We start from the raw sequence: 15,787 nt of genomic DNA, 5'->3' as shown, positions 1-15,787 counted from the left end.
ACTTTATTTACTCTTCCAGCCCTACCTCCTTCTATGCTATATTCAGAATTGCCTATCATTTGACCAGTTTCAATCTCTACACTTAATTAAATATGTTCCACTTATTCCACACCGTAGGTTAGCGTTCATAGCACTGCTTCTACGTTTGTCATTTTGCTTTTTCTTCTACCTTTCCAAACTACATCCACGCTTCAAGCTTCCACTGGGGCCCTACCTCTCCCAGGAGTACCCTGAGTCATAGTGATCCGTCCCCACAGTAGCATCTGAATCACTCATTTTCCTACTTTGCATTGTTACATAAGTGATGTAAATGCATTGTGCACACTCCTGTGCTGCTTCCGGATTCTAGAGTACAGGTGACCACTTTACTGTTCTTTTCCCATACCCAGAAGGATAATTATAGAGGGAGTTCTCCAAAATTCATGTTAAAGGAATCCAAAAAGGGGAGAGATGAAAAGGAATGAAGGAACAGAGCACAGATTTTTTTTTCCCTGAATACAAATCCTTAAAAAAAAAAAAAAAAAAAAATAAGTTGCCAAAATTGCTTCTGGCATCCTGACACTGTAATGGAAAATCTTGCTTCAAAGAGCCAGCTCACAAAACCAGCTTGTTTTAACATTTAAGTATTTTCTGGAATCCTTTGTGGTTACTCTGATTTTAAATATTGTTAGTGATGTAAACAACTCTGAGACTGAGCTGGGAATTTGAACTATCTTTTCAAGAGAGCCAAGATGGGGATTTGGAGGACAACTGGCCCATGTTTTTCACTGTGTGTGGAGGGTAGGTCTTGTTGGCCGCTTTCTCCCCCAGTGAATATGAGAACAAGGAACAGTGGGAAACTGAAGCAGTGATTGCACGTGAATAGTGAAGGTGAGAGGGAAAGTCACTGGCCTTGTGGCCAGGTGGTTTCTGTAGTCTCAGTTTCCTCATCCAAGTGGGTTGGATTAAGTGAGGTGTAGAGGGCTGCCCTCTTTTAGCGCATGTGCATTTCAGATTTACCTAAAAGGAGCCCCTTTTCCAGAGCCTGGAAGGGAAATGTTGGAAGATTTCATGTAGCTGCAAGCTAACGGACGCCACATTCGAAAGCTTTTACAAAAGCATACATAGAACAATTTCAACACAAATAATCCATGTTGACAAGACATAAGCTAATGAAGCTCAAAATGCCAGAGGTGGAAAACTTAGTTTAACAGAAACAGGTGAGGAGATAACTTCGTGGAATCCTAGCATGTTGCAGTTAGACATGGCTTTAGTAGCTAGTATGCTACTCTTTTATTACTGAGAGGGAAACTGAGTCCCACAGAGGTTCCATGGCTTGCTCAGATACACAGATGGCCAGCAACATTCTTCATTTTTGTTGGTGATGGTGTTGTTAAATTTGTATTTTATTTTGATCTGTTTCTTGTGAGAATAACATATCCTTAGAAAAATAAAACATTTATGATCTAGACAATGTAGTACCTTAACAGACTAAACGAAACTATAATGAGTATTAAATTGCACTTAAACTTCTAAAATCCTGTAATTTCTGATGATCTATATATAACATTTATCTCTTTTCATAGATCTAAATGAAGAGGATTTTCTTTTGAGTAATTACATGCATACTTTTCAAGGAAAAAAACCACAAGGCATTTCCTGTCAGGTAATGTGAACAATCAACACTTGGTGTGGTGTTTTGTGAACATCATCTTGTTATTGAGCTCTGTAATACTCTAGATGTAGTGTACAATACTTAGCCTTGTACCTATTTTATCTTTAGCGATTGTAGGTTGTTTTGTAGTTGATACGCTTATGTCTCTGTGAATTGGAATATAAATGAAAGCGTTCACTGATGCCTTGAGTTGATAAGCCATTTTGATTATGCAAAACATCATGCTCTACAGCCTTTTGATAAGTAACTCTAAACCTGTTAAGTTAATGTACTGGGATTTTCTCTGACAAGACCTATGTTAAGTGCTGAGAACTGTCTGGCAACCTTTAGTGAGGGGCATGTCCCTCATGTTTTTACGTTTGATATAAAAGCATATACTATTATTTCTGACATATCCCTTATAAATTGCATTAGTTAGCCCAGGAGTTCAGGCAATTAAGAATGTCTGAACCTCGGGCCTCCTTGATAGTAATAATAATATAACATTAATTAACAGCCAAATAGTTGCTATTCACCCTCTAATGAAAAATAGTATGTGCGTCAGTCGGGCCAACTCCAGCATCATACTGATTTTTGATATTTTTCTGACAGCCATGAGATTCTCTTTAATCATTCTGATAGTTTTATTTATTAGAAAGTTAAAACTGGCCTTCCTTGGTGCAGTAGATTTATCAATAGGAAGACAGGATACAGTGTCTGAATCGTGAGGGACTGATTTGGTGAGCAAAAGGAGCTCGCATTCCTCAATCCAGCCTGATACCTGAGACTGTCGGAGGCCGTCCGATGGAGTAGACAGTGGACCATAACTTTTGATCAACCACAGTTTCTACTGGCTGTTCTGACAGTGCCAGAGTCACAACCCTACGCTCCTGAGGGTCCACACCACATTGCCTGAGGGCCTTTAACCAGTGAGCTCTCCTGCAGGGCACGGTGGAGAGCTCTGAAAACAGACAGAGCTCCGAATCTTAGTTTGCCTCTTAGTACCTCTGTGATTCAGGGCGATTTACTTAATCTCTCTCTGCCTCAGTTTTCATGATCTGTAAAACTGGTCTATAAAGAACCTTTATCTCATGGCTGTCGTGAGGATGAAGTGAAATACTTCAGTAAAGCACTTAGCATCATGGCTGGCATTTAGAAGATGCTTAAAACAAATTCAATTGTTGTTGTCCCCCAAGGCTCCTCTCTCCCCCTTCCTCCTCTTTTTACTCTTTGCGAGGGATGGACACTTTCACAAGTGCGGCTGGGAGATTATTTCTGAAATATGCAGTTTCATTGTCCTGAATTTAGATGAGACCTCAGATACGGTATCTAAGTGAAACATTGTCTGATAGCCAGGAGGAAATGAAGGCTGATTTACAGTAAGAATTCCCAGACATGTGTTGTGCCAAGAGAAGTCCTTCTTTAGGGTTTTAGCAGAAAACCAGAACCATGTCTTAGAATGAAGAAAATAATATATAAAGTTCTTGGAAGAAAAGGGTTCAAGATAAATCTTTACCAATTTTTTTTGGCATTTTCATTGGCTAAGAAATGATCCTTCTAGAACAGTAACTATTCACTTGTACTCTGTAGTTTATCATTAAAGATCATTTGAGAACATCCATAAGCAGTGACTGACGAGCAGGAGATATCTAATCTAGAAATTCTCATTTTGGAGGGTAGGGGTGGTCTTATCTATCTTTAGTATATCTCTTCATATTCATGGTGGGCATTCAATTGAACTTAACTAATTAAGAAACACTTTTTCTGTATGACAAAATACTATAATGAGATACTATTAAGTATTAAGAAATGTTATGCAATTTGTTAATTTTTTAACTCCTTGTGACTGAGGAAAAGCCAAAGCTGTTTACCCTTTGGAAGACGGGGCAGAGAGAGGGACACATTCTCTCGTGTGAAGGGGCAAACTGACCTGTCGGTGACGTCCATAAGAATGGACTTTGGCACAGACTGTAGCCTCTTATCAAGTGAGCAAATGACTTATCGGAGCAATATTTCTCCAAATGTGGCCTGGGGACTGTCTGTGTCAGAATCAGGATATTTGTGAAAAATGCAGACTTCTGAGCCTCACCCCTGTCCAAATGAATTATCATGTCTGGGGGCCAGGAGTAGGTATTTTTATGAGTGTCCTGATGGTGCTAACTAAGTACATGAACCATGAGACTCCATGGCATCCAGACATTTGATGGGCACTTGTCTACTGATATGATGCCCCATGCAATTTCGCTTTCCAAGCCCAAACCTGGCTCATGTCTGGTCTGGCAAGACAGTAGCCTCGTGGAAAAACTGAAGTTGATTTTTGACTTATATTGTGAGAATGATATATATTCATTATAGAACATTTAAAGATCATGTAAAAGTAGAAATGATTAAAATAATGAAGAGGTACCTGGGTGGCTCAGTTCACGGTGCATCCAACTCTTGATTTTTGCTCAGATCATGAGCTCACAGTTCATGGGTTTGAGTCTCTCATCAGGCTCCACACTGATGGCATGGACCTGGCTTGGGATTCTCTCTCTCTCCCCATCTGTCTGTACCCTTCTTCTGCTCACATTCTCTCTCACCTCTCTCTCAAAATAAATAAATAAACTTAAACAAATAATAAATAATATCTTAACAGGGTCAATATTTTCACATGGCTGGCAATTTTACTGAATATCATTAACATGAGATAAAGTTCATAGGACGTAAAACATATTCATAGTTATACTTATCATGTGACTAGGCCTATGAAATATATTTTGGACAATAAAAAACCTTCATTATAAAAACTTTTAACATTTACTGAATTTCCAATCAGAAATACTCAACTTGGGGCACCTGGGTGGCTCAGTCTGTTAAGCATCTGACTTCGGTTCAGGTCATGATCTCGAGGTTCATGAGATCGAGCCCCGTATTGGGCTCTGCACTGACAGCTCAGAGCCTGAAGCCTGCTTTGGATTCTGTGTCTCCCTCTCTCTCTCTGTCCCTCCCTCACTCATGCTCTGTCTCTCTCTCTCTCTCTCTCTCTGTCAAAAATAAATAAACCTTAAAAAATTTTTTTAAGAAAAGAAATACTCAACTAGACATGTTCCTTTAATGTACTTAAAAGAAGAGGAAAGATCTAAGGCATAGAAGAAAGTACTAGGAACCAAGTGGCAGGAGGTCGGAGCAGGGAGTGTTCACGGAATGCTCTCTTCAATAGTGACTTAGCTCCATAACTATTTCTGACTACTTGGGTTTGGGATAAACCTGCTGGAGAACCCAGCTGGCAGGACAAGCGCTGATGAGGAGAGTTTGAAGCACAGCAGACTGCCTGGTAACCCTGATCATTACCCCAATCATAAAGAACATCTTGGGGTAACTTGACTCCCAGCATTTATTTTCGTATCCTTGCTCTTATTTGTTCTTTTCTGGCAGCATTCAGTTGATGGCTCAGACCTTTTGTAGCATATTGAAAAGGGTATAAACTATGCAGTAATACAGACTTTGGGCTAATATATTTTCAAAAATGTTTCATGCCTCATTTCTCACGTAAATTCTGAGGTTGTTTTCAGCCTTCAGAGCGTCATTCATATTCATGATAGAAAAGAGGGATAACATTTATTACTTTCAGTGCTGGTGATATTAAGCACTGTCAAGCACCCCCACCCAGGACTGCACCAAAACATTTTCTCCCTAAGCTCCTTCAGTGGAAAAAGTGTTGCTGAGTGAATTCATTTTTAAAAGTATGCCTGCATATGTATGGGTGTGTTAGGTTCTCTTCTAAGGCTTACATCACTTCACACCCATTTCAACCGATTTCTTTTTTGATGGAGACTGCAAGGCTAGGTATTTGAATTCTCAGCTCCCCCTGTAGCTAGGGTGGTCATGGGATCCAATTCTGATCAGTGAATTATAGCTAGAAATGCCTGGTGGTGGAGTGGGTGAGGGGGTTCTTTTCGGGGGGAAAAAAAAAAAGCAAAGCCTCATGAGAAGAAAGCTTTGCCCTTTGCCCGTCTCCCTGATGGATGCTGGACATGGTATCTGCTGAGTTAACAGCTGTCTTTCAGCCATAAGGCCAAAGGCACATGTTAAGGATGGTGGGGCACAGCCATGGAGCCTGATTCATCAGCGACATTCCTGAGTTACTGCATCAGCATTGGATTGCCTATATTTGGACTTCTTGTTGTGGGGAAACATAAGCCTTAACACTTGTTTAAGCTGCTGTGATTGGGTTTTCTGTCCCTCAAAGCGGGACGTGTTCCTCATGAATACATTTTGTTTGTGAAATTGCCACTTTTGCTACCGCGGAACCTTGATTGCTCCAAACCTCGCCCACAGGGTTAGATGGTGGCTGGACTCAGCTCTGGTTGTGCCATCTAAACTAGCCTCCTCCAATTCTCGTGCAGTGTAATCAGTATCTAGAGTTGAGAGTTAGTCATTTAGTCTTTAAGAGGAAAACTGGATTAGTAACAGCAGCGACAGTGAGAAAAACCTCTTGGCTACACGCAACCCATTGGCAACATACAGACTTAAAACTGTTTCCGGTGCAGCACACCGCTGTTGGAAAAACACGGAAGTTGGATCAAAGCGGGACTGCCTTTTGGTGCACTTAGCCGAGGGCACTGGACACCAGGCGGCTGCGGAAGAACCTTAAGGCTATGCCGTGATCTGTGAATAAGCAGGAGAGGTAGGTCCCTCCTTAGCTTCCATCAGACAAGATTTGGGGTGGTTCTAAACAAAGATTGTGAACAAACGGTAAGGCAGGAAAAAAAAGAGGCCAGAATGACAGATTGCTTAATAATTTGTTTTTTAACGTTAATTTATTTTTGAAAGAGAGAGAGACACAGAGCTCAAGTGGGGGAGGGGCAGAGAGAGAGGGAGACGCAGAATCTGAAGCAGGCTCCAGGCTCCGAGCGGTCAGCACAGAGCCCGACGCGGGGCTCGAACTCAGGAACTGTGAGATCATGACCTGAGCCGAAGTCGGATGCTTAACCGACTGAGCCACCCAGGCGCCCCAACAGATTGTTTAAATAGCACTTGCAGTGTCAACCAAAAAGTAGTTTTTATGTATGATGTAATGTAAAAATGAACAAATTATATTATGCAGTGATCTTATTTTCAAGTACTTTCTTATCCATTATATAACTTTACTACTGTCTTAGTTATCTATAGCTAAATAGCAAATTACTCCCAAAGTTAGGTGTTTAAAACAACGAACATGTATTGTCTCATAGTTTCAGAGTCGGGAGTTTGGGGATAGCTGGTAATTCTAGCTCAGGGTCTCATATGAGGTTGAAATCAAAATGTCATCTAAAAGCTACCTGTGGCTGAAGGGTCTGTTTTCAAACTCCTTCCCCCTACTGTAGCCAAGGGTTTGTACTCCTTGCTAATAGCTGTTTGGAGGAATTAGCCCCTCATCTTGTTGACCCTTCCATATGGCTGCTTGAGTATATCATAGCGTGGCACTTGGCTTCTCACAGAATGAGTGATCCAAGGCACAGGGTAAGAAGGGTACCATAATGTCTTTTAAGACTTAGTCTCAGAAGTCATACACCATCACTTCCACCTTATTCTATTTACTATAGACAAGTTATTAAATCCAGCTTATACTAAGGATAGGGGCATTACGACCCACCTTTTGAAGAGAGCAATATAAAACAATTTAGGAACATATTTTAAAACCACCAGAGCTACCTAATAATATTACAACGTTATAGATGGAGGAGTTTCCCAATATCCCAAGAGCAATATTATAACTCATTTTGCAGATAGAAAGAATGTAGAGCTCTATTTGTTATAGAAGAAAAATGAAACCTCTTTTTTTAATAGAAGATTTTAAAGAGTGGCTTTAGTTGGTGTTAAAGGAATATTGAATGTTAGTATGAAATCTGTATCTTTGTCTCTGGTGAAATGAAATTAAAATCAGAGTAGATTTTCTTATTTTAGTATCTGAAGTCATTCTCTATCCATCTGTCTGTCTATCTATCATCTATCTATCTATCATCTATCTATCTATCTACCTATCTAATATCATCTATCATCTATTTATTCCCTCATAAAACAAGGAAAAGAGGTTAAGCAGTTGCCATTTCAACTTTTAGTTTATACAAGGAAAATAAATGCCTGGTTCTAACAAATAAATTTTATGAATGAACTAACTTAAATATATACAGATATTTTCCCATCTTGACCACTTTAAAAGGTTGATAGGAGTTATTTGGGTGTTCCTTAGCACAATTCTCATTTTTAAAAGAGTTATACAATACAAAAAATGTCTCATGAGCACATTCTAGTAACTTATACTGGGCCAAACACCAAGTACTACTTGACATCATTAAAATGTAACACAGACCTGAAAATGTTGGCCTAATCCTCTAAAAATCCACATGCTACACCCAATGGCAAAATAAAACGCAGGCATTCAGTATGAGCTTCAGTCCCTTGAGCTATTTTGTATTTCTACTTGCTTCTCAGTCCTTGGCTAGGTAGGATTTGTGGGACTTCTGCTTAGCTTTGGACCTTATAGTAACCAAACTTGCTTTACCTTTACATGAGTTATAACTTTTGACTTTGGACTTGTTTAAATTCTCCGCGTCTCAGTTTCCTTATGTGTCCAATGATGATGAGAAAAACTTCTTATGGTTGTTAAAAATATTAAATGAAACAGCATACATATATTATCCCCAGATGTTCAGTGAACATTTGCATCCTCTCCCTAAACTCCTCTTAATCCTACTGAAGGCCCTACCCTCAAATAAAATTTGAAATTCCCTTCTATTCTATTACAAACTCCATCCAATGCCCCTAGCTTAATACCAGGTACATGGGTTTTTCAAGTAGATGTCTACAGTAAGGAGATTACATGGACAAGTACTAAACCTAAAATATCCTGTGCTATGATTCCAGATATTACTCAGCTCCAAATATATATGTGGTTCGATTTCACACTCTATCAGATATTCAACAAGGATGCCTATTGTATACCTGATAGTGAAGGGCGTTAGGGGGATTAAGGTTTAGATTGCTTCATAAGCCATTTTCTTGGTTCTAACTCTTTCTACCAACTTCTGGGTATGGATCATGTGTTGGGACTAGAGAAAGTGAAGGATAGTAAGTGAATCCACTCTATATGTAATATATATATAACACCGGCACACATATATTCACCTTTATATGTATGTATTTGATGAAACATTAATCAATGTATTTTGATGACTTGATTATTATAATTGAGAATATGGATCCTTTCCTCACTATTTTACACCTTTGTGCAGTTTTATTTATTTACTTTTGTTAAAGAATGTTAACATCAATCTTGTTTTTCTAATGCTAAAGAGGGTAACCTTTAAATGGTGGAGTCTCTTTCGTTAGCAAAGACATGTAAAACCCGGGCATCTGGGTGGCTCAGTTGATTCATGAGTTTGAGCCCCATGTCAGGCTCTGTGCTGGCAGTTCAGCCTGCTTCAGATTCTGTATCTCCCTCTCTCTCTGCTCCTCTCCCACTCATACACGCGCACTCTCTCTCTCAAAAATAAAGATTAAAAAAAATTTTTTTTAAAGACATGTAAAACCTACTGCCAAAGAAATAGTAGAAAACTTCTCCCCAAATCATACTATTTTTTCTGTTTCCCTGTAATTTTAATGCAATGAGAATTGTTTTCTACAGTTCTTTATTACATTTGCCACATGGAAGTGTTTTTAGAGAATATAAAAAAGACTTGTTCTTATTGAAAAGCTTTCTGACTTAAGCATAAAGCAGTACCTTTAAAGAAAGATGAGTCTTTATTGTAAAAAAAATTCCCCCAAATTTAGGAATTTTTCCTGAGATAAAGAAAATTTTATAGTGTTAAAAAGTGTATCTTTGTGTGCCAACTCTCTCTTGTATTAAAATCCTCAGATCATATTAACCACCGTCCTCTCCTTCTTGGCCATTGCTAAACACAAGTTCAGGAAATGGACATGTTTTAAAGGGTATGGAAAATTTCCAGGACACTCACGTACGTCAGCAAGTCCCGTAGTGTTATGGAACTGAATACACTGTAAGCCCTCTTTACAATTTTTTTTCCAGACTTGCTTTTGGGAACACTGCAAGCTAAATGATACAGATTTATTTGATTATTATTTCCTACAATGTAATATAAACTTGCAGATTCTGTGGCAAATAGCTACTTTCAATAAATCATGTTTCTTGATGTAGGGATGAACATGATAATTTCAAGGCATCTCCTTTCACAGCACGCTCTTCCCAAAGATAATTAAGATGTTAACATCTAAGGTTCTAGAATAGTTTTCTTCTCAACAGCACTTTTTTTTTTTTTTTGCTTAAGGGATGATAGCTATTCTAGGTAGGAAGAAGTGATGAAAAAGTACTGTTTAAATATTACTTCTATTTCCTGAAAAACTAATGTACTCTGCCCTTGCTGGTTCTCATGCCTTCTAAGTTTTTAATAACTAGTTAAATATCAAACAGCTGTAGGAAAGAAAGAAACCCGAATCATCATGAATACAAAAAGGACTTCCTAGATGAAAATGAAGCTATGCATTTGGGAGGACTATGAAATAACTTAATTAGAAACAGAATCAAGAGAACCCGATCAAGAAATCTGGAGCTACCCCGATGCTCTTAGGCTATTAATTTCACATTTCTGTGCCTCAGTTTCCTCCTTTTGAAAGTAAGGTATTGAACTAGATGAACACAAAGATCTTTTTAAGTTCTAATAATCTGTGATCAATAGTAGCTCATTCTTACTTTTTCCTTGATATTCCTCTCAGGTCCAAGAGTTTATGTAAAGTAACAAAAGAAAATATACTTATCTAGTTTAATGTCCCTAAACTTATTACAAGAACAATGAATTCCTGTGATCCAAATCCTCATTTTATAGAAGCACAGAGAAGTGAAGTGGCTTGTTCAAGTTCACATGGCTAGTCACGAAGCAGAACATCACAGCAAAACAGTCACTTTGATGTGGAAATGTTGGGGTTCAGAGCCAACAGCCAAGAAAGAATTCTTGAGACGTCTTCAGTGCAAAAAAGTGGTTTTTTTTAAAAAAATTTTTTTTTTTCAACATTTTTAATTTTATTTTTGGGACAGAAAGAGACAGAGCATGAACGGGGAGGGGCAGAGAGAGAGGGAGACACAGAATCAGAAACAGGCTCCAGGCTCCGAGCCATCAGCCCAGAGCCTGACGCGGGGCTCGAACTCACAGACCGCGAGATCGTGACCTGGCTGAAGTCGGACGCTTAACCGACTGCGCCACCCAGGCGCCCCCAAAAAAGTGGTTTTATCAAAGCATGGGGACAGGACCCGTGGGCAGTAAGAGCAGCCCTGGGGTTGTGACGGGTGACTGATTATATATTTTTAAGTTGGGAGGGGGTTAGGGATAGCTCAATTCTCTAAGGAATTTTGGAAGCAAGCTTTCCAGGACCTTTAGGAGGCTAGCTATTGTTAGGAAAAGGCCATTTATTACTGTTTAGTAAAAACTCTGTCAAGAGACCCTTCAGATGTATGTCAGTGTGCCATACACTTGGTGGATGATTGCTAGCATAGATTTGGGGGGTAGAGATAAAGGAAGTTTCCAAAATAATTTTTATATGTTAAAGTAGACTTACAGGACTCTGGGGCGGTCAGGCTAATGTTAAGCTAAGATTGCCTCTTGCCTTTAGCAAAATGTCTTCATCAAGGCAGCTGAGTTCCTAGAGGAACGTCACTCTGACTGTCTCAAGGATTTGTCAATGGGCTGTAAGTTGCAAGGAAATTTAATTTTCTTTTGCCTTTGTTTCCCACATCAGCTTATCTGCAGACCAAGGCTGATTCTATCAAGTGAGGGTTTCCCTGACATTTTTGTTTATTTCTTGTAGAGATTATAACTCCTCGATACAAGGGTTGTATTTTTTTCTATGTAATTTCCTATATTCATAGCTCCTTGTATGCTAGGAATCTAGTAGATGTTTAATAAAAGTTAATGAATTTGTATACTGGCACTTATATTTCCTACTGTGTACATTTTGGGGGGTCAGTCAAAGAATGTACCTAAAGAGAAATATTCCTATGAATAGTTCTAGAAACTTCTTTGAAATTTCAGAGCAGATGCTATTACATGGAAAGTAATCTCTGACTTGATGTAATCCAGGCAGCCCCCAGGTAGCCTCAATGTCTTCACATTAAAAGACTGACCCCAACCTGTGGGTAAAGGAGCAAAGAGCAGTCTTGGCTCCCAGCAGAAGTAGGAGAGATGACCATGGAGCTGTAACTTCCTTGTGCTGTGGAGAATAGAGCCCATGTGGCACATTATTCCAAGACCGGAATTGTGAACACCAAAACCTGCCTGAGACGAAGCAGAAGGAGCCAGAAACATGTATTAGAACTTGAGGACGTGATTTGTATTTATATAGTGGGATAAGACTGTTACATAAAGGGCTTTGTTTAGACTTGCGGAATTATACCGCTTAGCTGTTCAAATGCCTGTTAATTCTCCAGGCAAGTGCAGTTCCCTTCCCCACTTTACCTTATGCAATCTTTCTCTCCTGTGAGTAACCATCACATTTTATTTGTACTTCTCACATGACACACATTAACCTTTTCTTCCAGATGTATTTTTAGCCAGCTGTTCAGCTCACATCTATTTATTGAGCACATTAGAGACCAGGTTTGAGATGTGCAAAATAACGCTGGAACCCCAAAGAGCTCACCCTTTTCTTGGAGGGGACAGGCACAGAAACAGACTACTCATTTTTAAAATCACTCATACTAAGCAATGACAGACAAATACCTGAATCTCCCAAAGATTATATGCTTAGTAAATGTGTGTTGAATGAATAAATATTTTATAATTCTTCTAGGAGAGTGTATTCTATTTCCCTAATTCATTCAATTGAATATGCATTCAATTGCCTTTTTTAAAAATTGTGCTTAACCTTATTTTAAGTATTGGTCCAGAGTTTTATCTTAATTTCTATTATTAAAAAATAATAAATTTTGTAATTATAATTACATAAGAATACCTAACATCAACATGGCAATTTTTCCACCAATTATTTTTTCAATCAATATCTCATTTATACAGATGAAATATTTTCTTTTTTTAAATTTTTTTAACGTTTATTTATTTTTGAGACAGAGACAGAGCATGAACGGGGAAAGGTCAGAGAGAGAGGGAGACACAGAATCTGAAACAGGCTCCAGGCTCTGAGCTGTCAGCACAGATCCCGACGTGGGGTTCGAACTCACGGACGGTGAGATCATGACCTGAGCTGAAGTCGGACGCTTAACCGACTGAGCCACCCAGGCGCCCCCAGATGAAATATTCTCAAATTGTCATTTTAGTTAGTTGTAGTTCCAAGAAAGCAGTAAAATAATCCTCTGAAAAGAGACTTGTTTATTTTTATATGTTTGCATTGATTGATTCTAGTTTATAATTCTTGGTTTTATTACTGTGCATTGAGTTACAAAGTGTTAATTGATCACTGTGACCTTACAAATTATCTTTTTAGAGTATGTTTTAAGTCATAAATAGACAGTAGTCACTTTTATATAGAAGCGAATGCACATATAGCTTCGAGGTTTTTTTAGGGTTTTTTTGTTGTTGTTTGTTTGTTTTTTAATGTTTATTTATTTTTGACAGAGACAGACTGCGAGTGGTTTAGGGCAGAGAGAGAAGGAGACACAGAAGCAGAAGCAGGCTCCAGGCTCTGAGCTGTCAGCACAGTGCCCGACACGGGGCTCGAACTCATGAGCTGTGAGATCATGACCTGAGCCGAAATCGGACGCTCAACCGACTGAGCCACCCAGGCGCCCCTAGCTTCGAGGTTTTAATAATCTCACCATTTAAAACCAATTCCTTTTGTTTTTACCTTGAAGATAACTTTCCTCATTTCTACCCAGTCCTTAGGTATCTTTTTTTTCAAGTGGCTAGAAATAAATTCACAGTAAAAACACTGGGTACTTATGTTCTGCTTGGCAGAAATAGATTTGATTATAAAACCTGTATTCTAGGGGTACCTGTGTGGTTCAGCCGGTTGAGCGTCCAGCTTCGGCTCAGGTCATGATCTCACAGTTTGTGAGTCTGAGCCCCGCATCAGGCTCTGTGCTGACAGCTCAGAGCCTGGAGCCTGCTTCAGATTCTGTGTCTCCCTCTCTCTCTGCCCCTCCCACTCTTGCGCTCTGTCTCTGTCTCAGAACATTAAAAACAAAAACAAAAACAAAAAAACCCTGCATTCTAAATATGTTTTTTAAAATATAGAATTTCTCTCAATTATAGGAGTAATATGTCTTTATTGTAGAAAAATTGGGAAATGCAAACTATTTAAAGAAGGAAAAGAAAGCCACTTAGAGTGGTGTTTATACTTTCTGTGCAAATTTACGTACTGACTTTTTACTTAATAGTGTATTGTGACCATTGAAAAATCATTTCTAAAACCCTAAAATTGGCAAATCTTTGGTAACTAAGTGAAGAGTCAGAAGACTAGGGAGCTGAGAACAATTGTCAAAGCAAAATATGTGAAACTATCTGAGGTTTCATTTCAGTGTTCATTACAGCCTTCCTTTAAAATAAGCCAAGATAATTAATTTTAAAAGATCTCTGTTTCCCATGTTGAAGAAATTATGTGAAATAGACGTCAAGTGATCAGACTTTTTCTATTTGAATACTTGTTAAAAAGGTCATGAGAGAGGAACAATTCTTTTTTTAAATCAGAAGAACAACAACAAAAAAAGAACAAAGGGAAATTATTTTACTTCATGCAAAGTCTATCGTTACTTTCTAGCTTCCTTTTCAAATCAGACAGGTGGTCTGGATTTATTTCGTTTCCATAAGCCTAAATTTCTTCTGTGTAAAAGAAGGGATCCTATTGGAAAAAACAATTAAATTCCCTTGTAGTGAAATATGTATGTTAAAGAAGATGTGTGTGTGTGTGTGTGTGTGTGTGTGTGTGTGTGTATGTGTTTGAGGTGTTTAATATTTACATATTTATACCTGTATATAAATATATAATATATAAATAAGATAAAAATAAAAATGATGTATTTATATATACATGAAACAGGAGGTATATATATATAAAAGAATAGGCCTATAAATCTAAGAGTGTCTACCTGATATCCTCCATTGAAGAGTCATATTTAATTTATAAATCAAAACCTTGGATTTGGTTGGTCTTAATTTGGCTTTCAATCCTAGATAACTAGTAATTATGTTAGCTTCTAAAAATCTTGTGAGAAAGGACATTGGATTAAAAGTCATAATATTTGATTCTCATCCTAGCTGTATTATTAATGAATTATCTTTCTCTGGATAAGCCACTTAGCTTCTCTGGTTTTTCTCATTTTTTAAAATGCTGGTAGACTAGATGTCCAATAAGTTCCATCCTAGTTCATAAAATATGGTTGTAAGACTAATCCAGTTCAATAATTCATTGATGCTATTTCCTAAAAATTATTCTATCATCCTAATAGTCAAGCAAAGTGTCAGAATGAGGTGTATTTAATCTAACACTTCTAACCAAATTTTTACATTATTTAAGGAATATGAACAAAATTAACTAAAGTATATACATACTTATATATGAAAGATACAGAACATACATAGTAAAACATACATATGGGAAATATTTAATTTATATTCACATATAATTATCATTTTATTGGAGAAAATTTAAAAGTAAACTAAATACACTAATTTTCTTATCTCTTCTCATTTTCAATTTCCAATGCTGTTCTCTGCATCATTACATTTTAAAGAAATATATTTTACCAAATCAAGTCTTCATCCGTTTATTCATTCATTCATTTCATATCATTACTTCAACTAATTCATAGAGAGTACCAACTATCAACAATGTTATAGGTATTAAGGATACTGCATGGTACCTATATGGAAGGTTATGGCTCCTGTCTTCTTCCTTCAGTTTAGAGTCTATGGGGAGGAAAGACATTTAACCAATGATGACAAAAATATAAATCTGAAACTGTGGTGACAGCCAAGAAGGTAAAAGAATGGGGACCTAATTTGGGCTTGGGAGTCAGGAAAGATCTCTCTGAAAAAATGGCATTTAGTATGAAGTTTCTGGGGTGAGTAGGAATTAACTAATCCAGGAGAAATAGAATAAGCATTCCAGGCAGAGGGAGCAGCATACATAAAAACACTGAGAAAAAAGAGCTCTGGAGATTGAGAACCT

The 15,787-nt window shown here is 38.0% G+C and overlaps 1 protein-coding gene across 3 annotated transcripts in view; it reads left to right on the top strand.

The window, feature by feature from the left end:
* SAMSN1 (SAM domain, SH3 domain and nuclear localization signals 1) overlaps positions 1 to 15,787 on the top strand; it is a 140,613-nt gene that overhangs the window by 35,183 nt on the left and 89,643 nt on the right. For all 3 annotated transcript variants that reach the window (XM_058731754.1, XM_058731755.1, XM_058731756.1), the window contains one exon: positions 1,566 to 1,645. In XM_058731754.1, the coding sequence (XP_058587737.1) occupies positions 1,566 to 1,645 (80 nt within the window). The remainder of the gene's footprint in view (positions 1 to 1,565; positions 1,646 to 15,787) is intronic.

Source organism: Neofelis nebulosa, chromosome 5, assembly GCF_028018385.1.
Source record: "Neofelis nebulosa isolate mNeoNeb1 chromosome 5, mNeoNeb1.pri, whole genome shotgun sequence".
NCBI classification, from domain to species: domain Eukaryota; kingdom Metazoa; phylum Chordata; class Mammalia; order Carnivora; family Felidae; genus Neofelis; species Neofelis nebulosa.
This window is presented reverse-complemented; position numbering and strand designations above follow the sequence as displayed.